Raw genomic sequence first — 21,368 nt, 5'->3', positions numbered from 1 at the left:
CTGCTTCTGTTTAATTTCAGCATTCTCAACCTTCTCATATTAAGATTTTGATTGTAATTGGTGGGAGGGACAGGCAGTATTTGGCATAGGAATGGAATTCTCTGTCTGGGTTTTTATTCCCATTCTGACACTTCCTGGCAGTTTCGCTCTGGGAAAACGACTTAAATCTCTGTACTTCAGGCTCCCTACTCGTAAAATCATGGTAACAACAGTACCTTCTTTTTTTTTTTTTTTTTGTCTGATTTTGATTTGGATCAAGATTACTGGAAGAAAAAATTAAGCACTATAAAGTCAGAGGCTCAGTGGATTAGGCACCTGAATGCTGATGATTCAAAGAAAAACCAAAAAGGAGGGAGGGTATTTAGGAAAGCAAAATATTCCAGGCAAATTTTGTAGCCATTGTAATTACACCCTCAGTCTCTATTAATTGATATGCATGGAATTAATAAAAATAGAAAGTTGCAAGAACAGTTAAGGCATCTTGTAGGTAAGCCTTTTATAAAATACCACATTAAACAAAAATGAAGATTTTTGTAATAAAAAAGGAAATAGTAAAGTTACTGATACAGAACATTTCTTTCCTATGACCCAAGTCTCCCTTCATGCCTCTTTATTAAATTGTGAAAAAAGAAAAAAGAAACTAAGATTCTTATTTATTCATTTACTTTCTAGTAACCTAACTCCTCTTTTTGTCCCCTTGCTAGCTGGCTGCAAAGGAACATGCAACCCACAGAAGACCTTCAGTCAGTCATGCAGAGACTGGCAGCGTTTGGCCCGATTCAGTCCGTGACCCCCCGTGGAAAGCAAAGTGCAATTGTGGTGTTTCAAGATACAACTTCGGCTTGTCACGCTATGAATGCTTTTCAAAGCAGGGACCCAAGCAGGCTGTTTCAGTGTTTCTGGCACCAACAATTCATGTCGAAAGCTGTAAGACCCCCCAACGCCCGCCACCCAATTCCAAAAACCTATGTGGGTTCTTAAAGCTCGTTCTATGTAATTTTTTTCTTTTCATCATGGCTCTCATTAAATTTATAACTGTCATCATAGATATCTTAGCACTGACAAAAGGCACAGTGGAAGTTTATTTACTTCCAGTATCAGAAAAGCAGAGGTCATATCCCACTCTCTCCTCTGAAATGCTTAACATCACAGTTTTGTTCTTTTGGATAAGAAGTTCATGATCGCGTTCCGGCATTCCTCTGACTGCCATCTTTCCTGGAGGATGTTGCATTCTTCCAAATTAACAGCATGTAGCTTTTCTTTCTCTCTATTTCGGATTACCTGTTTTGAAATTCTCATGGCCTGAAGAAAGCAAAACCAATGAAAAGGTTAGATGTTAGTCTATTAGGAGTAGGGTTACTCTATAATTCAGATCGTTTCTCCATTGTTCATTTAACGAATCCTGCTAAACCTTAAAATATATGTGCAATGCAAGGCAGTGCTCCTCAAACTTGCACGTGTATACGCGCCACCTGGAGGTCTTGTTAAAGACTCTGATTCAGTAGGTTTGGGGCAGAGCCTGAGATAATACATTTCTAGAAAGCTCCCAGATGGATGTCAAAACTTTTGTTCTAGGACCACATTTTGAGTAGCAAGAATGTAAGCTAGCTATACAGTAGCTACCGTGTACAAAAAGGAAAGTGCTACACAGAAAGAATCTCCTAGAATACTGTACACCTATCTGACTTCTTCCCTGAATTCCAATCTCAATGTGCTCAGCAAACACAACCTATCATCCTCCTTAAAGTTACCCCCATAAAGAAATGCCTTCCTGCCTTTGCATCATAGAAATGGAATGCCTATTTCTTAAGTTTTGTAAAAATCAGTATATCCAACATTATTATTATTCTTAATCCCAAAGTTAGACGTACTCAGAGCCAACCAAAGATATATCTTCTCTTTTTATTACTTATGCTCTTAAGGCAAATTAAATTTTCCTTTAGGAAATTATTTCCCCGGCTCCTGTAAGTAAAAAAAGGGAGTACTAACATTTGGGGGGAGCTTTGAATATGCTTTCAGCCTGGCCCAAACTTCTTTTTGGAAAGTGCTATCAGGAAATACTTCATTAACGAGTCCTTGAGCACATGCTTCTCTGGCTGTTAACTTCTTTCCAAAAACAAGCATCTCAGTTGCCTGAAATAAAAAGCAAGATTAAGACGCTATTTTAAGAAAACAAGGCTTCAGTTAATTTCAGTGAATTAACTACTTTCAGTAGGCAGAGAGGGAAGCTTCCTGATGAGGTTGCCTGAATTTCTTAGGGAGAAATCGCTGACCTCAGTGGACAATAGCTTGCAAACTGTGTGCTGCAACCACCTCAGGCTCTCTACAAGGGCGGTGGGGCTGCGGCTTGTGTGTGTGTCTATGCTGGAGGGACAGAAAGAACCTGAAGCAGACGCCGATTCTATTAACTCTGAGCAGCTATGACTGTTTTATACACTACAGAAAATTATAGAATAAAGAAAAAGGAAAAAAAAAATCACCATCATAGGGAATGCCATGACCCCTTGGAAACACTAACTTTCAAAGTCCCATTCCCTGGAAATTCTACCCAGTGGTCTAGTTCTGGAAGTCTTTCCCCCACTCCCCGTCCACCTCCCTTCCCTCTTCTTTTTATCTTTTGCCAACTCCCCTATATTTTTTATGATGCCTTTTCCAAATGCTGCTTTCTTGGGGGTCTATCTTTTTTTTTTTTTTATTTTTATCTATTTTTAATTGTGGTAAAAAAGACATAACATAAAAATCATTTAAACCATTTTAAGTGGACAATTGGCAATACTGTGTAACTTTCACCATTATTTCCAGGCTATTTTTATACCCATTTAGCAATAACTCCCCACTCCTCCTACCCCGACCCCTGGTAACCACTATTTTGCTTTGTCTCCACAAATTTGCTTATTCTAAGCATTTCATGTAAGAGAAGTCATACAGTATTTGTCCTTTTGTGCCTGGCTTATTTCACCCAACATGATCTGTGCAAGGTTCATCCATGTTGTAGCATGTGCCAGCACTTCATTTCATTTTTGTGTGCGAATAATATTCTATTGTATGGATATACAACATTTTGATTATCCATTCATCTGTTGATGGACACATGGGTTGCTTCCAGCTTTGGGCAACTGTGAACAATGAACACTGGTGTACAAATATCTGTTTAAGTTCCTGCTTCCAATTCTTTTGGGTCTAGACCTATCTCAGAGTGGAACTGCCAGGTCATATGGTAATTCTGTTTACCTTTCTGAGGAACTGCCAATCTGTTTTCCACAGTGGCTGCACCATTTGACATTCTCACCAGTAATGGACAAGAGTTTCTAGTTCTCTGCATCCTTGCCAACACTTATTATTTTGTTTTAAGTGTTAAGGGTATCTTACTGTGTCTTTAATTTGCATTTCTCTAATGTCTAATGATGTTGGGCATTCTTTCATATGTTCACTGGCCATCTGAATATCTTCTTTGGGGAAATGTCTATTTAAATCCTTGTGGCATTTTTCAATGGGGTTCTTTATCTTTTTGTAACTGAGTTGTAGCTTTTCTTTATATATTCTGGATATTACAGTCTTATTAGATGTATAGTTTCCAAATATTTTCTCCCATTCTGTAGGTTGTCTTCACTTTCTTAATAATGTCCTTTGATGTACAAAAGTTTTTGATTTTTTTTGTTAGAGAAGTTGTGGGTTTACAGAACAATCATGCATAAAATACAGGATTCCCATGTGCCACCCCACCACTAATGCTTTGCATTGGTGTGGAACATTTGTTACAATTGATGATAGCACATTTTTATAACTGTATTACTAATTGAAGTCCATGGTTTAACTTAGGGTTCACTGTTTGGGTAGAGTAATTCCATGAATTAAAAAAAAATTTTATTGTTACCATATATACAATCTAACATTTCCCCTTTTAAGAATATTCAGATATATATTTCAGTGCTGTTAATTGCATTCACAATGTTGTGCTACCATCACCACCATCCAATACCAAAAAATTTCCATCATTCCAAATAGCAACCCTGTATGTTTTAAGCATTAACTTCCCATTCCCTACCACCATCAATCCCCTAGTAACCTATATTCTAGATTCTGACTCAATGAGTTTGCTTATTCTAATTGTTTCAAAACAGTGAGATCATACAACAGTTGTCCTTTTGTGTCTGACTTATTTCACTCAACATGATGTCTTTAAGGTTCAACCATTTTGTCACATGTATCAGGACTTCATTTCTTTGTGCCGATGAATAATATTCCGCTGTATGTGTATACCATATTTTATTTATCCATTCATTGGCTGATGAACACTTAGGATACTTCCTTCTCTTGGTAACTGTGAATAATGCTGCTATGAACATCAGTGTGCAAATATCTTTTCAAGTTCCTGCTTTCAATACTTCTGGGTATATACCTAGTAGTGGGATTCTGGGGTCATATTCTAATTCTATACTTAGCTTTCTAAGGAAATGCCAAACTGTCTTCCTCAGCAACTGCACCATTTTACGTTGCCACCAGCAATGAATAAGTGTTCCTGTTTCTCCATATCTTCTCTAATACTTGTTATTTCCCATTTTTAAAATAGCAGCCATTCTAATGGGTATGAAATGGCAACTGACTGTGAGTTTGATGTGTGCTTTGTTGATGGCTAATGATGTTGAGCATCTTTTCATGTGCTTACTTGGCCAGTTGTATATCTTCTTTGGAGGGATGTCTGTTCAAGTCTTTTGCCCATTTTTTTAATTGGGTTGTCTTTTTTGTTGTTAGGTTGAAGGATTTCTTTATTCTGGATACTGATCCTTTAACAGATATGAGGTTTCCAAAAATTTTCTCCCATTGTGTAGGCTGTCCTTTTACTTTCACAATAAAGTCCTTTGAGGTATAAAAGTTTTAAATTTTTATGAAGTCCCATTTATCTATGCTTTCTTTCGTTGCTTGTGCTTTGGGTGTAAAGTCTAACACAAGGTCCTGAAGATGTTTCCCTATGTTTTCTTTTAGCATTTTGATGATTCTAGCTCTTACATTAAACTTTTCGATCCATTTTGAGTTATATTTGTGTATGGTGTCAGGTAGGAGTTCTCCATTTTTTTTTTTTCTTCTTCTTCAAATGGAGAACCAGTTTTCCCAGCACCATTTGCTTAAGAGACTATTCTTTTCCAATTGAGTAGTCTTTGCCACCTTGTCAAAAAGTGGTTAGCCGTAAATTTGAGGGTTGATTTCTGGCTTTCAATTCTGTTCCATTGGTCTTTATGTCTGCCCTTGTGCTAGAACCATGCTGTTTTGATTACTACGGCTTTGTAATAAGTTTTAAAATAGGGAAGTATGAGTCCTCAAACTTCATTCTTCTTTTTTAAGATGGCTTTAGCTTTTGAAGATTGGCTTTTCCATTTCTGCAAAGAAGGTTGTTGGAATTTTGACTGGGATTGCATTGGATCTATGAAATTGTGTTGGGTAGTACTGACATTGTAATTATATTTAGTCTTCCAATTCATGAACACGGCATGTCCTTCCATTTATCTAGGTCTTAATTTCTTTAGTAATGTTTTGTAGTTTTCTCTGTATAAGTCCTTTACATCCTTGGTTATATTTATTCCTAGATATTTCATTCCTTTATTGCTATTGTGAATGGATTTCATATTTTTGTCTACTTCATTGGTGTCTTCTGTATTTTTATATCCTCTTCCTTTAATGGACCATCATTTCCTGATTCTTTTTCTTGTAATATTTTGTTGCAAACTATAGATTTTAATATTTTAAAGTGTTAACTCTGGGATTTACTCCCTGGAATGTCTTATTGCTTGACTTTGTAACCGGCTCTGTTTTGTAAGACCAAGATTTTCTTGAGCTTCAGTCCTTCTATCAGGAAGGTCTGCCCAAGGTGAATGCAGTGCACAGGGTTTTCTGTCTTTCTGGGCCTCTGTCTTGCCCTGGCCTTTTGTTAGTTGTTTTGGAGCTCTCATTTATAGTTTCGTTGTCCCCCGTTTCCCAGAAAACAGGCCTCCCTCTGCTGGGTATATGAAGTACAGGCCTTTGTCCCAGACTGTCCACCTCTAGTTTTTAACACTCTTTTTGTTGTCTCATGCTGCTTTTGTCTGGAGGGCAAATTCTGGGAGAAGGGTCACCCTGGAGAGGACTTTCTCATGCCAATCTTTCACTGCCAAAACAGGGCCTGGGACCCACAAAGGGAGTGCAGATGGCCACCCAAAGCTTCTCCAATGGCTCCCTAAAGCTGAGTTCTTCTGGCCTGCCCAGCAAATGCAGCACTTCAGCTCACCATCCCCTGAAGCCCTAAGGAAGCACTGAGTCTTTCACTCTCCCCTGCCTCTGCCCCTGTCCAGAAAATATTAAAACAATGGTGGCCACCACTGCTGCCTGGGGTGGCTTGAAACAACAGCTGCCCATAGAGCCAGGACCCAGCGATCCGAATTCGTTAATCAAAAGCCGTGATCAGTGATCGGCCATGCCCGTCTGTTCCTGGGGAAGAGGGTTTTTATGTCCCTTTCTGTTACCAGCAGCTAGCCAGGGTCTGGATCCCATGGCGGCCTGCTGCAAGAGCAGGGGATGGGTGTTGGCAGCCGCTACAGAGAGAGACCAGTTTAGTTCTTTACTGAACTTTATCAGCCTCTTCTACCCGCTCTTTCCTGGATGCCGTATAGTGTTCTACTGGCCTCTGAAGTTTCAAAATAGCTGTTTCACACAGTGCCTGCCTGTTTAATAGTTGATTTGGTGGAAGGACTGAATCCTGGAGCTCCCTACTCTGCCATCTTACCTGAAAGTTCCTAAAAGTTTCTAATTTTGATGAAGTCCAAGTTATCCATTTTTTCTTTTGTTGCTTGTGCTTTTGGTGTAAAATCTAAAAATCCATTGCCTATTACAAGGTACTGAAGATATGTACTTATATTGTCTTGTAAGTGTTTTATAGTATTAGCTCTTATAGTTTGAATTCATTTTTGTATATGGTGAGAAGGTAGGGATCCACATTCAGTCTTTTTTTTTTTTTGGCATTGCTCATTTCTATTTTTTTTTTAATTAGAGAAGCTGTAGGTTTTACAGAAAAGTTAAGCATAAAATATATAAAATACAGAGTTCCCACTTACCACCCTATTATGAACACCTTGTGTTACTGTTGTAATTTGTTACAATTCATGAAAGGACATTTTTATAATTGTACTATTAACTATAACTGTACTATTAACCACAGTCCATCATTTACAATAGGGTTCACTGTGTTGTACAGGCTTATGTTTTTTTTTTTTTTTTAATCATCATTTTTATGTTTTTTTTTAAATTTTTTATTCTAGTAACATACACACACCCTAAAATTTCCCCTTTTAACCACATTCACATATAAAATTCAGTGCTGTTAATCAGTCACAATGTTGTGCTACCGTCACCACTATCCATTATCACTTCCATTTCTTTTGTCCTTTATTAGCAGGGGAAAGAACATTATTTAGAATAGAGGTGATTCATTGGACTAGGCTAGTGAGTACTCAAATTTTATTTTCAAGCTTTCCAAAAGTTACCTTGACTGAGCCCATTATCTTCGGAAAAATGTAAGAGGAACATCCTTCCGGACACTGGCCAAGGTGACTAAAAGGAGTATGAAATGTCGCCTAATTGGGGGAAACAGAAAGGAAAGAAAACCACGTGATTTCTTAAGAGCACTGTTTGCTTATATCCTCATTATACTTAGAAGAAGAAACACTATTTTTTAAAAAATACGTTCTGTGAGCTATTTATTCCTATTCATTGCCTGTTTTTATACTAGGTTGCAGATCATAATTATAGATGCACTCTAAAAAATATCTTACAGAGATTAGCTTTTAATATGTGAGTTGAAATTGTTTTTCCTCAATCTGTCATTTGTCTTGATTTTGCCCCAATATTTTTGATTGGCTTTAAATCCTAGAATCTACTTTAATTTTGGTTATTTGGAATATAGTACAATCACCTTTAGGTTTAAGAAATGTTTTGTGTGTGTTTCTCGATGAATGAAAGGGAATTAATTTATAATTGACAATATATAAACAGAATAGGCAGGTTCATTTCCTATAATCAGTCGTGTTGTTTGTTAACGAATATTTGTTAAAAGATATGAATATATAAAGTTGGCAACATATAAATCACATGATAAAAATGTAAAATAAAAAGTCACTTATTAATTTCACCTATCTTCTCTTTTTCTGTTCTGCTAGAAGAAACCTTATTCAAGAAAATCTACTGAGATGGCAAAGCCTAAGGAATATAAGCGGGAAACTGAAACAAAGAAAAAGAATTGGCAACCATAGCTAAGGGCCCACAAACAGGTATATACATAGCTGACAATGAATAGCATTTAAATGCTTATTTTCAGAAACAGAGAAGTAGGGTGTAGTCTAGGGTTGAGGTTCTGGTCTCTTTGGGAAAGTTTCTTTATCTCTCTTGGCCACAGTTTCCTCATCTGTAAAATGGGGACAAGGGTCCTATCTCACAAGGCTGCTGGGTGTCCTGAGTATTCCTATGCATAAAAAGTGCCTCCCTGGCACTTTTCATAATTTTTATGGTTTTCCACCTTTTTATTAGCACACGGAGGTACCACCTGCTGTCTGAAAAGCGACTAGGCATTGTTCTACTCGTTTCCTCATCTGTAAAATGGGGACAAGGGTCCTATCTCACAAGGCTGCTGGGTGTCCTGAGTATTCCTATGCATAAAAAGTGCCTCCCTGGCACTTTTCATAATTTTTATGGTTTTCCACCTTTTTATTAGCACACGGAGGTACCACCTGCTGTCTGAAAAGCGACTAGGCATTGTTCTACTCGGTATTTTTGTAATATGTGTTAAATATTAACCCACCATTTAAAGTGGTTGCTATTCATGAAGCCAGTTACGATAAATCCTGTAAAACGAATTTCTTCCCACAGATTCTCCCTTCAGCATCTTTCCCTGATTTTCAACAGATCTTTGGGTTTTAATTCTGTTGGGTGAACTCTTAGCACTGGTTGCTATATGCCAAGAAACTTTTACTTTGGGCAAAATCTCTTAGCACCTAAGTTATATCTCTAGGTTCTCTGATTTCATTTTAATTTCAATTTGCAGTATAAGTTAGAAGAGAAGTCATAGAAATCCTTAAAAGGATGACGTAATATGACGATAGCTCTGCATTCAGTGGGAGAAGCAGGACAAGATTCAAATATGATAATTTTTCCCTCCAAGTCCTGAAGGAACTGATTCCACCTCTGTTAAAAGTAGGTTAACATAGGAAAAAAAAAAAAAGTAGGTTAATAATTAATAGGTCACCTAACACATAGATAGTTAAGAAAGACTAATAATTTCTTCTTTTAAGCAAAAATTTCTACTTATGAAGGTTAGGCAGTCACTTAGAATTCCACTTTCTGTCTTTACAGGTAAATCATTAATAAGTATTAGATCTGCCAGTATGTTCAGTCTGATTAAATGGAATCCAATAAAGGACGATCCAAGAGAGTTAAGGACCCTAAAATATTTTCCAGTTTCAATGGGGAAAATACCTCTGAAAAAAACTAGGGATCACTTCAGTGGTAAAAACCAAATGTTTCCTACCAGGCAGTAGATCAACAAAGTTTATCACTACATAAGCAAAAGTCACTCTAAGAATGTGATAACTCTAGAGGTGGCTAAGATCGTAAGTTCAATGCATCTTTGCTTATAAAGACAAAAACTGGAAAACAGCCTAGCGTCCTAGCAATCAAATGGTTGGTTAAGCAAACAAGTTAAAAACTCAAATGTTAACCTTGGTTATCTCTGACTGGTGAGGTTATGAGTGATTTTTAACTTAATTTTTTTTCTTTGTACTTTTCCCTATTTTTTGAAATTTTATTTCCTACAATGACACACACTACTACTATAGTAGGAATAAAAATTGATATGTATCATTCAGTAGTAAACTCCTTAAAACCAGAAAGCTGAATTGTATTTTGGGCAAAATAATTCCTCTGGCTTCAGTTTTCTTATTTGCAAAGGAGGGAAGCAGGGTGGCTAATGATTTCCTAGTCTGAAATCCGAAATTCCAGAATTCGTCTAACTTGGGCAAAAATATCAAATAATTCACTTGGCAAAAAGTACAGTTATGCTATTTCCACCACCACCCCCTACCACAAAAACGAGCTTGCAAGTGTCTCCTGACTACTTTATTTAATATTAATATTAAATTTGGAAATCAAAAAACAATTTGACACAATGTTCATAACAGCTTTGGTTTTTAGGAAAATCCAAATTAATAAAGAAAGAAAAATAAAATCAGTCAGATTAGTTAGACTAAATCTTTGAGAAAAACATAAATTTAGTCCATTCTACCATGCACCATATATGATCTGTTTACTACCAGCAACAATAAAGGAAAACTCAAAGGACCTCATTTCCACTCTACTTGCCTAACTTCTCAGGTACTGTGAGCTGACTTACCTTGTCGGACGCATACACCAAATCAAAAAGCCCCAGAAGGGTGACGGTGATTCCCACAGCTGGACCATTCACCACTGCAATCAGAGGCTTAGGAAAATCTATAAAATGGCCTACAAATTCCCTGTAGAAATGGAAATATCAGAGCATGCTTAAATTGTCTGAAGCAGCATTACTGAAGTACGTGCAAGACAGTAACGAGTCTGAAACAAGAAGCCCTCTGGGCAGGCTGGGAGTCTCCGCAACCCTGACCAGCAGAGGCTCCCTGGCTTGTCCACTCTGTGGCCTCCTCTCCCATTGTACACACCCCGAGATCTGCTTGCACGGTACTTGAGGGATGTGTGCCCAGTGCCTCCAACTGGTCTACCTGGGTTCAGACCTCCTATTTGGGCAGTCAAGCCCGGGCAGTAAGCAGGCTTTAAACTCTGCGGTTAGGAGGGGCTGCAGGATTACAGCACAGTGGGCATCAAAGGCTCAGCAGGAACAAATGAGTGATGGACAGAAAAAGCTTTTGAGTCCTCTTTGTTTCTCAAGACCACGAATGATGGAAATCACGCATTCCTCTGGCCAGATGAGAACTGGCTAAATTCCCCTCCCTCAAGAGAGGAGAATTTTATTTACAACTACCATTTACTTTTATGCTTTCCAAACTCATGTCATGGAGAGCAGCAGGGAGAACAAGTAGGAGAAGTCAAAGCCACTGTCCACTTACTGATGGAGATGGCTTGGAGAAAGATGCTCGTCCAGTACTCACAATTAATTACACTGACATGCAGAAGCCTGTTCTGCTTTTGTTCAACCAGATACACCTCCTGAATACAGATGAACCCTCTGGATCAGACAAAGGTTGCTCTTACCTCAGTAAGATGGCAGCACTCTTAGATTTCTCCTCTGCCTCACTAGGGTGAACATCAGCAAAGTTATTCAGATCGTTCCCACTACTATAATAGTCACCATTTCCTGTAAACAATAAAATCAACAAGCACACCATTCATTCCTGATTTCAGGCTCTGTGCTAGGCATTGGCACTCCACTGCCTACAGTTCTGGCCCTAATTTACAGACTATGGGGGAGCTGGACCTCTGGTTTCCAGGCAGCCAAATAAATGCCAGTGATGCAACTAAGATCATGCTGCCAAGGAGGGGGTGACATGAGAGCACATCGCAGGGGGCTTGGGGTCTCATCGGGGAGTTCAGGGAGGGACTCTCCCAAGGAAGGGACAACCAAACTGAGACCTGAAGGACGGGCAAGGGCAACTGAAAAGAGAGGTGTGGGAAGAACCTCCCACAAGAGGGAACAGCACACGCAGACGTCCTGAGGAGGATGAGTTGCAAGATGCACCACTGTGCCTGAGGCCAGAAATGCCGGTGGAGCAAGTGGGTCTCAGGCGAGCAGAGGCAAGACAGACCATGCAGGGTTTTGCAGAGCCTGTTAAGTAGTACTGCCTTTCAAATGAAAGCACTTGGAAACTACTGAAGGTTTTTTTTTTAATAAAGTATATAATTTACATGAGTTTTAAATGGGGGGAGAAAGATTTTTATATGCTGGGTGTAGTGAGGAGCTTGAATTGGGCGCGGGAGGGAAAGGTCAAAGGGGATGTGGACAGAGTAGCTAGTGGTCTACTTCAGTTCAGACAGGGGTCTGTGGTGGCTTGCACTATGCAGAGACAGAGAAGAGACTGATTCTGGAGCTACTGATGAAGAATATGGGATCAGACTGGATGCTGGAGGTGAGGGAGAGACAAGGGTCAAAGATGAACATTAGGGTTCTGGTCCTGCATGACAGGATGCATGTGGAGCCTCCTCTGTGTCTGGGAAAGTTGGAAAGGGGTCAGAGAGATGTGTGAGGTTATACTCGTGACACCCAAGGGGCAGTGTCTGGAGCTCCATGGAGCATCCATCTAAGGATCCCAGAACATCCAGCCCAAGATCACAGAGTGTCCAACTTGGGATCCACAGAACATCCAGCCCAGGATCCATGGAGTGTCCAGCCCAGGATCACAGAAAACCCAGCCTGGGATCACAAAGCACCCAGCCTGGGATTACACAGCGTCCAGCCTGAGATCACACAGCGTCCAGCTTGGAATCACAGAGCACCCAGCCCAGGATCACAGCGTGCAGAGCCTGGGATCACACAGTGTCCAGCCCAGAATCACAGAGCACCCAGCGTGGGATCACAGAACATCCAGTCCGGGATCACACAGTGTCCAGTCCTGGATCATAAAGCATCCAGCCCGGAATCACAGCGCACCCAGCCCGGGATCACACAGCTTCCACCCAGGATCACAGAGCATCCATCCTGGGATCCATTGAGCGTCCAGCCCCGATCTCCAATTTATACCTGCTTTTTACACTGTAAAAATATCTGTATCTGTCTCTATTATATTTTGCATATTTATGAATAAGATCAGTTCAGCAGATCTTACAGCTTATTTAATCCAATTTCATATCTCACGAGAAACCCCCAAAACAGAACTATAACTGAGAACTCTGAGAAAATGTCTCACCTGTGACAATGGTTATGGCTGAGTCATCCTTGCCTGCGGCCTCAAGTGCAAGCATAATTTCTTGATACATCTGTGTGAAGGGAAAGTTGAGGAAAAGAAAAGAACTCAGAAAACGAGAACCAACGCATTCACTGAAGTCCAGTCAGTCAGCCTACTCTGCAAAGTACCAAGCCATATATTGGTGGTATTTAAACAACCAAAAAGATACAACAGCACATCTGAAAGGGTTTTCATTCTTTCTACAATTACTTGGGGGCACATTATGTAGCAGGTGCTATAGTATATGCTGGGGGGCAGAATCACTTTACTCAAAAAGTGAACAAAAATGACACAGTCCCTGAGCTTTGGGAATTAACAGAGGATCAGAGGATTATAATGCTGGAAGGAAAAGTAAACAGCCAAGAGGAGGCTCAGAGAAAGCAGTGAGACTTGTCCAGGGCCAGAGGGATAGGATGTGGTCAGAGAGAAATCGCCAACAAAGCCACCTTTAAGTTGTGACCTCCAGAAAGAGTGTTCCAGGCAGCCTGGGAAATGTCAACCAATGCTAAAATGCTGGAATGCCCAAACATTGCAATGGACCCAATATTTTAAATCTGCAATATTTCTGAACACCTTGGACCCATCCTAGTTATTGTTTTTAATGCATTTAAAACAGGTACAATTTCTACTTTATATGAGATCTCAATGTGGGAGAGAACAATGAAGAGGGCTGATATTTATGGACACACAGACGCTGAAAAAATAAACATCTGAACTTGACATAACATGAACAAAGGTGAAATCATGGCCACACAGGGAGGAAATGAGGAAATAATTCTGTTGTTCATATATTTATAATGACACTGCATGACAAGTGACCTGCAAAAGCCAGATTAGGAGTTGGGTATATTAGGGTTTCAATTTAGGTTTTCCTCTTATTAGTTAAGGGAACTTGAGCAGGTTACTACATAACCTCTTTAATTATTCTACTGTTTAATAATGATAACAGCAATAAGCTCCTTGTGGGAATTAAATGAACCTTGATATGAAAAGTGCTGACAGGCATGCCATAGAGAGCAACTGTTATCATTATCCCTGTGGTTATAAAGAAACGTGTTGGGGGGAAATGGAAAGGAGGTTTTGAGAGTCAAATGCTTTATTAATTGAATGGCATGTGGCCAATTTTATGGAATTCTCACATAGGTCTATTTTAAATTTAAATTTAAATTAGCATGCTCTTTCTACTACCACACAGATTACAGACCAGTGGAAGGGGGTACAGCCCTCCCTAATTTTACTCCCAGTTCAGCACTAAAGCATCCAAGTAATTCCCTATAATTTTTTTTTCAATGAGAAGAGGCTGGGGGGAGAGGTTATTAGTATTATCATTCTAGTTTAATGACAGATTTCAAGACTAAACTTGTCCTTGTGAAGCAGCTCATTTTAAGGAGAGCTGGGTTATGATCTATTTATAGTGAAGCCCATCCTTTCTCTCTCCACTAGTATAAAAAAAAAGAAAAAGCACTGTGCAAGCAGAATAATATTCACTTTGAAGCCTAAGTGGCATGAAGATACTTCTGGGAGCATTCTATAATACGTTCTCCAACCTTAGAGGGCCTCTGTGCATTTTCTTTATTTTTTATTTATCAGAGAAGTGGTGGGCTTATGGAACAACCACTGTGTATACACTCACATTATCTGTATGTTGAGTACATAATAATGTAATTTATTTGTGCTTCCATTATTAGGGAAGTCGCAGGGCCTTCTAGGATGAGAATCCTATTTGAGGCTCATTAACCCTAAACCTTGAACACCCAACTTGGTTACATGAAGAAGAGGCCACAATGACTAATCCTCCCGTATAAGCGAACAAGAGACCTCACAATTATTCAATTACAGAGAAAGCAGAAAGCCTGCAGACAGAAGATACAATTAAAGCACAGCAAGCCCCCAACAACGGTTACCTGGGTGCTGATGGCATTTTTTTTGGTGGGACGGTTTAGCGTGATCTTTGTGATGCCATCCTCTGAGGTCACCAGCAGGGTTTCATATCCAGCCTGGCTCCTGTCTGCAGCAGGCTTCACGTGGCCAGAGGATTCAGACGGCGAACCCAAACTGGACACCAAATCCACATAGTTCTGCCTGGCCGTGTCCTGAAGAGGAGATGGCAAAGAGCATAAGGCCGCGGCCAAGGAATTAGCATTGTGAGAAACTTCCTAAACCAATAAATAGCACCTGGCACGGAAGAAAGTACAGAGGCTCTGATTCGATACAGGTAACTCCAGAGCTAGAAGGCTCCCTTGGGAGAAGTACAGTGAGTGAAATAAAAGCAGAATGGATGGGAATTCACCTTGGGTAAGCTACCAAGGGCGTTCCAGGCTTCCCATTTTGCCTTATTGATCATGTCAAAGATAGCTGGTTTGGGCACATGACAGGGTCCTTCGGTGGCCTGTGAAAAAAACAGGGACAGTTAATGCCAAATGCCCATGCAGAATGGGGACCTAAATATTTAAGATCCATCAAATCCACAGCTAGCATGCAAACCTGCTATTCACCTCCCCCCAAATCTTCCACAGGGCACATGAATAGATGTGAACTTACTGTTTTTCCCCCGCCTCTCTCTTTCCTCACTTTGTTGTTAAGAATGCAAGAAACGACGGAAAAGAGACTGGAGACACAAAATGTGCTAACAGCTCTCAGTCTCTAAAATAAGTCCCAACTGCCTCCATCTCAAAATACTGCAAGAGGAGGGTTTGAGGGAGTTACTTTTTACAAAATTCTGATAGTTACTTAGTTTTATTCTGATGGTCCAATTTTTCATACACACTCAAAATATTCAGGCAAACAACCCTCAAAAGAAATTAGCTCACAAACATTTAGATGCCCACGGTATGTTCTGATGCCCAGTAATGTGCGAACAGCAAAGATTCAGGGGTGGATTTCCGGTAGTTTTGCAACAAGGCAGTGGCTAGGGTCAGGGCCGGTAGTTGTGAGAGCCACTGGCTCATTGGACACTCAGTTGCAAGTAAAAAAGCAAAAAGCAACTACATGATTGTAAGCTCTTACAGCAGTTAACTCTATCCCTGAATTGTAAGGCCTATCTCTAAACTTTGAGATGCTGATCCCCTAGCGTATGTTGTCACAAACATTGGGACTGGTGGTTTGATGTGCTGAGCCCTTGAGCATGGGACCTTGCCCTTATGAAGCTCATTACCACAAAGGAGAGTCTAAAGTTGTATGTAATGGTGCCTAAGAGTCTCCCCCTGAGTACCTCTTTGTTGCTCAGATGTGGCCCTCTCTCTCTCTAACTGAGCCATCTCGACAGGTGAACTCGCTGCCCTCCCCCCTACGTGGGACCCAACTCCCAGGGGTGTAAATCTCCCTGGCAACGCAGAGTATGACTCCCGGGGATGAATGTAGACCCGGCATCGTGGGACTGAGAGTATCTTCTTGACCAAAAGGGGGATGCAAAATGAGACAAAATGGTTTCAGTGGCTGAGAGATTCCAAATGGAGTCGAGAGGTCACTCTGGTGGACATTCTTATGCACTATATAGATAACACCTCTTAGGCTTTAATGTATTGGAATAGCTAGAAGTAAATACCTGACACTACCAAACTCCAACCCAGCAGCCTGGACTCCTGAAGACAATTATATAATAATGTAGATTACAAGGGGTGACAGTGTGATTTTGAAGACCTTGTGGATCACACCCCCTTTATCTAGTGTATGGATGAGTGGAGGAATGGGGATAAAAACTAAAAGACAAATGGGGTGGGATGGGGGGATGATTTGGGTGTTTTTTTTTTTCACTTTTATTTTTTATTCTTGTTCTGGTTCTTTCTGATGTAAGGAAAATGTTCAGAGATAGATTGTGGTGATGAACGCATAACTATGTTATCATACTGTGGACAGTGGATTGTATATCATGGATGATTGTATGATGTGTGAATGTATTTCAATAAAACTGAATTAAAAAAAAAAAAAAAGCAACTACATTCTATTTGGGTCAAGGGTGGTGGAGTGGGTGTTTTAGGATGAAAACAGGAGCTCACTCAGTTGCTTTTCAGAGACGGCAATTTAAAACACCCTTTAACAACTATATTTCAAAGTTTCAATTTTATAATATGCTTGGCTAAAAGAGAAAAAAGAGGCTTAGAAAAACAAAGGCAGAAAGGAGAGAAAGATGACACAAAAGACAAGGAGGGTCACCCACATGGAAGGAGGAGAGCCTCGCACCATCACAGGAACAGAAGACACCCAGGGGGGACACGTTCCCACAGGGAGGCACCTTTACCAGGTGGTCTTTGGACATTGCAACTTATAGACTTTCCTTTTTAAATCTTGTTATAAAAATTTTCAAACCTACATATAAGTAGATTATAATGAACCCCCAGTATACTACACCCAAATTCGACAGTTACCACATTTTGCCATACTTGCTTCATTTATCCTTTTTTTTCTTTTTTTTAAATTTTTGGCTAATCCCAAACTCCATGCTATTTCATGCCTACATACTCAAAACACATTTATAAAAAAAAAAAAACAAACATTTCTTATATAGCCATGATGCCATTAATGATAATTTATAGCATCATCTAATTCATATCCAGTCTATATTCAAATGTTTCTAATGGTCTCAAAATATCTTTTTTCAGTTGATTATTCTAAACAGGACCCAAATAAGGTCTACACATTTGATTGTTATATCTTTTACATCTCTTTTCTTCTGCAGGGATCCTGAAGGGTTACTTTTTTGCCTGAATAGTACTTCAAGGTCTAATACTGCATAGAAAAACTCCAGTGTATAGTCTCTTCAGAGGAAAGGTAGCAAAACAAACCCAAAACACAAAAGCTGAATTTTAGCAAAAAGTTCAGCCTGTTTGAGGGGTCATCTGCCCAAAATGTCTCCCAATAATGTCAGATCTTGAACACTTACCTGCTTGTACAGTGCATAGAGTTTTAGCTTCACTTCATTTCCTGGATCCTCCTTCAAGAGTTTCACCTGATTCATTGCATTTTCAAAGTCCTGCTGAGTGGCTGGCATGGCTGTTCTGCTCAGGTGCAGCTGAAGTCCTGGGGAAATGACAACCTGCAAAGGACTACAAAGAGGCAGACTTCAACCTTCTGCAGCCTGACTGCTAAATACTTGCAACCTTTACATACCCAAATGCTGTTTCTGTTTAAGTAGTTTCTGTCTTTGCCCCAGCAAGCTAGCAGCAAATGATTAGTGTTTCTGAAACAATTCCTTGATAAGAAATCAACACAGAAGCTAGCAGTCTTTTTAAAGTAAAGGGAAAGGAAGCTATAAAATCCGTACTACTCAAACGGGTATTTGTAAGCGAGTAAGACTAAGAACGAACCTCGGTCAGAACCCAAATGGCAGTTTCAGTTCTACCCCCAGGCAAGGCAAGGAGTAAATGAAAAGTGTGAAACGTGGAGCTGGGCTGGAGACCAAAAAAGTAAAGTGCACAAAAAGAATTCAGCCTTGTGTCCCGGAGTCCAAACCCAGCCTCTGCACTCCCACTGATAATGACAGATAAACTATAATCTGGTCGATTCTTTCCTTCTGTGTTGCAACATACAAACAGGTGGGAAGGAGGAGAGAATGGATTAAGCAACACAAGCCCACAAGGGCAGATGAGCAGGCATTCCAGAAGGAGCCACTTCCTTCTCCAGGGAGACCTCAGCCCCTCTGAGCAAGCCTTAACCGATCTGGTTACTGGCTTTCCCAGCCGGGAGCCGATCACAAACAGCAAGCACCACCAGGGATGAGAAAAATTTCAAACACCCCCAATAAGCGGAGAGGAGTGGAGCGGAAAACTTTAAGGCAAAGTATTGAGGCCACAAGGAAAAAAAAAAATGGGTGTTCACAATGATGACCCTGAATAATAAAGTTAATGGCATCTAAAAGAATTAAAATTACAAGTAAATTACAAATAAAGCCCAAACCTACCAAATGTGGCCTTACCCTGCAATTATGTAACTTCCGCATGGTACAATGAAAGTTCTAGGTTCAAACCACAGAATACTGTGCAATTCAATAAAATCAGACTACAGTAAATCTTCTATTAAGGGATCAAAAAATTTTTTTTTTTGGAAAAGGGAAAACTGCATCCTACATGAATTTGGCAATTGGCAAGCAGAAAACGAAAGGAAAATTGAGAAGGCCTAAATGTGCAAGTTCCCACAACATGTGGTGCATTCATCTATTTTAAAACGAAGTGAGGGTTTTTAAAGTTACAAATACATGACAAGTTGAGAAAATAAAAAAAACGGGAAAATCACTCATATTTCCACCATCTAAAGGCACCCACTGTCTTCCAGTGTTTTTATGTTCCCTGTGCATACATTCTTTTTTGGTTTTTACATAATTGTGACTGCTTTCCCGACACTTAATATTACAGCATAAGCATTTTCCAAAAGACCAATAAGTTAACCCAGACTGATGATGACGACGTCTCGCATTTCCACGGCGCTTCCCTTGTACCTCCTCTTGGCAAACTGCCTCCTGCAATGGAAGGGCGCTCAAGGTGGCGGCCTGCAGGCCGGGGCTTCCTGGAACGAACGCCGGCGGGCTGCAGGGACCCCGGGACGCGTCCGAAGGCCGGCGGTGGCCTTGGGGATGGGCCGCAGAGAAAGACCGCGTCGCCAGGCCCCCTCGACCGCGCATCCGCCCTTTCCCGGAAGGCGAGGCAGGGGGCGCGCGCTGGAAGAGGATACTTATATCACTTCCTCCGAGTAAACCCATAAAAAAGTTGCTACCGAAACATCACAGAGGGGGCGGCTTGGAGGCGCGGCGACACACGCCGAGGCTGCCCCTCAAGGACGGCGGCCCGGACCTCGCGCTTACCTCCTGCCGGTACTCCGCCGCCAGCCCCGCGCCAGAGTCGCCGTGAGCGCAGCCATGACTGCGCAGGGCCCCGGTAGCTGGGCCTGGGGTGGGGGTGGGGGCGAGGGGGCGGGGCCTGGGGCGGGGGCGGGGCAGGGTGGGGACGAGTAGCCGCAGGGGACAGGCCTTGGGAACGCGGACGCGCACCTGGTCCTCACCGTTGCGCGCCTGCGGGGCAGGGGCCTTGGGAACGCGGATGCGCACCTGGCCGGAGGTGGACGCTGGGCGCAGTGGGAAGTGACCGGTCTTTCCGGCGTCTCGGAGAGATTCGCGGAGGAGGAGCGAGGGTGTGCAAAGAAAGGAAGCGCCCAGCCCTGAGTACGCTGGGGTGGGCCGGGGCGGATTGGCGAGGAAGAAGACCTCCCCGCGAGGGCCACCCGTGGGCTGCGGCGCGCAAGGATGCTGCGTTAGAGGCGGGGAGGTGGGGGAGCAGGTGAGGGTGTCGGGTAAAGAATGGTATCCATTTCAGAAGAAAAAAACAAAACAAAACTGGTAACACTGTGTAGGACACTTGGGGATCATAGGTCGTCTCTGAAGTATTTTAAAACCACATTTTCCTGTTCATTATGATTTAGTGGATGTTTTTGACTTCTGCCAAAGCATTTACTGAGTGCTTGCTTTGGTGAAGAATCACAGATTCTTAAGAATTGCAATGACCTTTGTCACCTCTTCCAGTTTCTGGAAAACCAAAACCCAAAAAACCTCCTTAAACCAGGTGCTTAAGATGTAGTTCCCAGTTATGCCTGGAGGCAGTGACAGTCTTAGATTTCGGTAATTGACCCTTGTAATTCTTTCAGCAAACCCGTAAGGAAAATCGTGTTTGCCCAGTTTTGCGGATGTGGAAATTGAGGTTCAGAAAGATTAATGAGGGGTCTAGCGCAAAGACCTGAAATGTTGCAAGTGGGCAGAGTGACGTTTCGCTTGAGTCCTCAAGGAACCGAGTAATGTTATCCCATGCTGATGGCAATAGCTTCCTTCATCAGGTAGATCTGGGTAATTAGAGTGTGTGCCAGCAAGATTGAAGCCCAGGACTTACTCTAAAATCTTTCCTGAGATGCTGCAGAGTGGTACAGTACTTAGTAGGCTGCGCCGAGTCTCTCAAAGTCCCTGCCCCTCCTCCAGTCTGAATTAGATGGCCCTCAGAAGGTCATAGAAATTGCAGATACTGGAAGATTCACTGGGATCCGGAGGATGAAACACTTCTCACAGAAATATTAATACTTTTTAAAAATGCCTTACTGGCAAGTATATTTGGATTGAGAAACCTTTCCCAGTACAAGTGAACTCTTCTCAGAGTTTCACACAGAGGAAAACGAGGTGTGGGAAATTAGATGTCCTTGTCAACGTAGTCCAGAAAATATAGAATGAGCAAGTGTTAAAGATTTACTCAACTCCTTATAGAAGGAACCAGTAGGATGGTAAAGCTGGTTCAAAAAATTTTAAAAACTAGTTTATAGAGTCAGAGGAAAAAAAAAAAAAAGGCTGGAATAGATTGCCAAGTTAGATACAAAACTGGTCAGTGTCCTACAGAGCAGCAAAACCATAATCTCTGGGGCATTTTTGTTTTTTCTGTTGGACAAGTTGTT

General features: G+C 41.1%; 1 protein-coding gene across 4 annotated transcripts; it reads right to left on the bottom strand.

Moving 5' to 3' along the window:
- Positions 1-219: 219 nt before the first annotated feature.
- Positions 220-19,945, bottom strand: ECI2 (enoyl-CoA delta isomerase 2). Of its 4 annotated transcripts, none has more exons than XM_037843945.1 (10): positions 19,930-19,945; positions 17,830-17,992; positions 15,241-15,339; positions 14,855-15,043; positions 12,912-12,981; positions 11,263-11,365; positions 10,409-10,529; positions 7,512-7,601; positions 1,990-2,133; positions 220-1,302 (listed from the first exon to the last, which is right to left on the bottom strand). In XM_037843945.1, exons 2-10 carry the CDS (start codon positions 17,935-17,937, stop codon positions 1,147-1,149), a joined length of 1,080 nt encoding a protein of 359 aa, XP_037699873.1. In that variant the 5' UTR covers positions 17,938-17,992; positions 19,930-19,945; the 3' UTR covers positions 220-1,146. The 4 variants fall into 4 exon arrangements, with proteins under 4 accessions (XP_037699873.1, XP_037699870.1, XP_037699871.1 ...); XM_037843942.1 differs by lacking the exon at positions 19,930-19,945 and adding an exon at positions 19,744-19,836; XM_037843943.1 differs by lacking the exon at positions 19,930-19,945 and adding an exon at positions 19,381-19,563.
- Positions 19,946-21,368: the final 1,423 nt, after the last annotated feature.

This window comes from Choloepus didactylus, chromosome 7, assembly GCF_015220235.1.
Source record: "Choloepus didactylus isolate mChoDid1 chromosome 7, mChoDid1.pri, whole genome shotgun sequence".
Taxonomy (NCBI): domain Eukaryota; kingdom Metazoa; phylum Chordata; class Mammalia; order Pilosa; family Megalonychidae; genus Choloepus; species Choloepus didactylus.
This window is presented reverse-complemented; position numbering and strand designations above follow the sequence as displayed.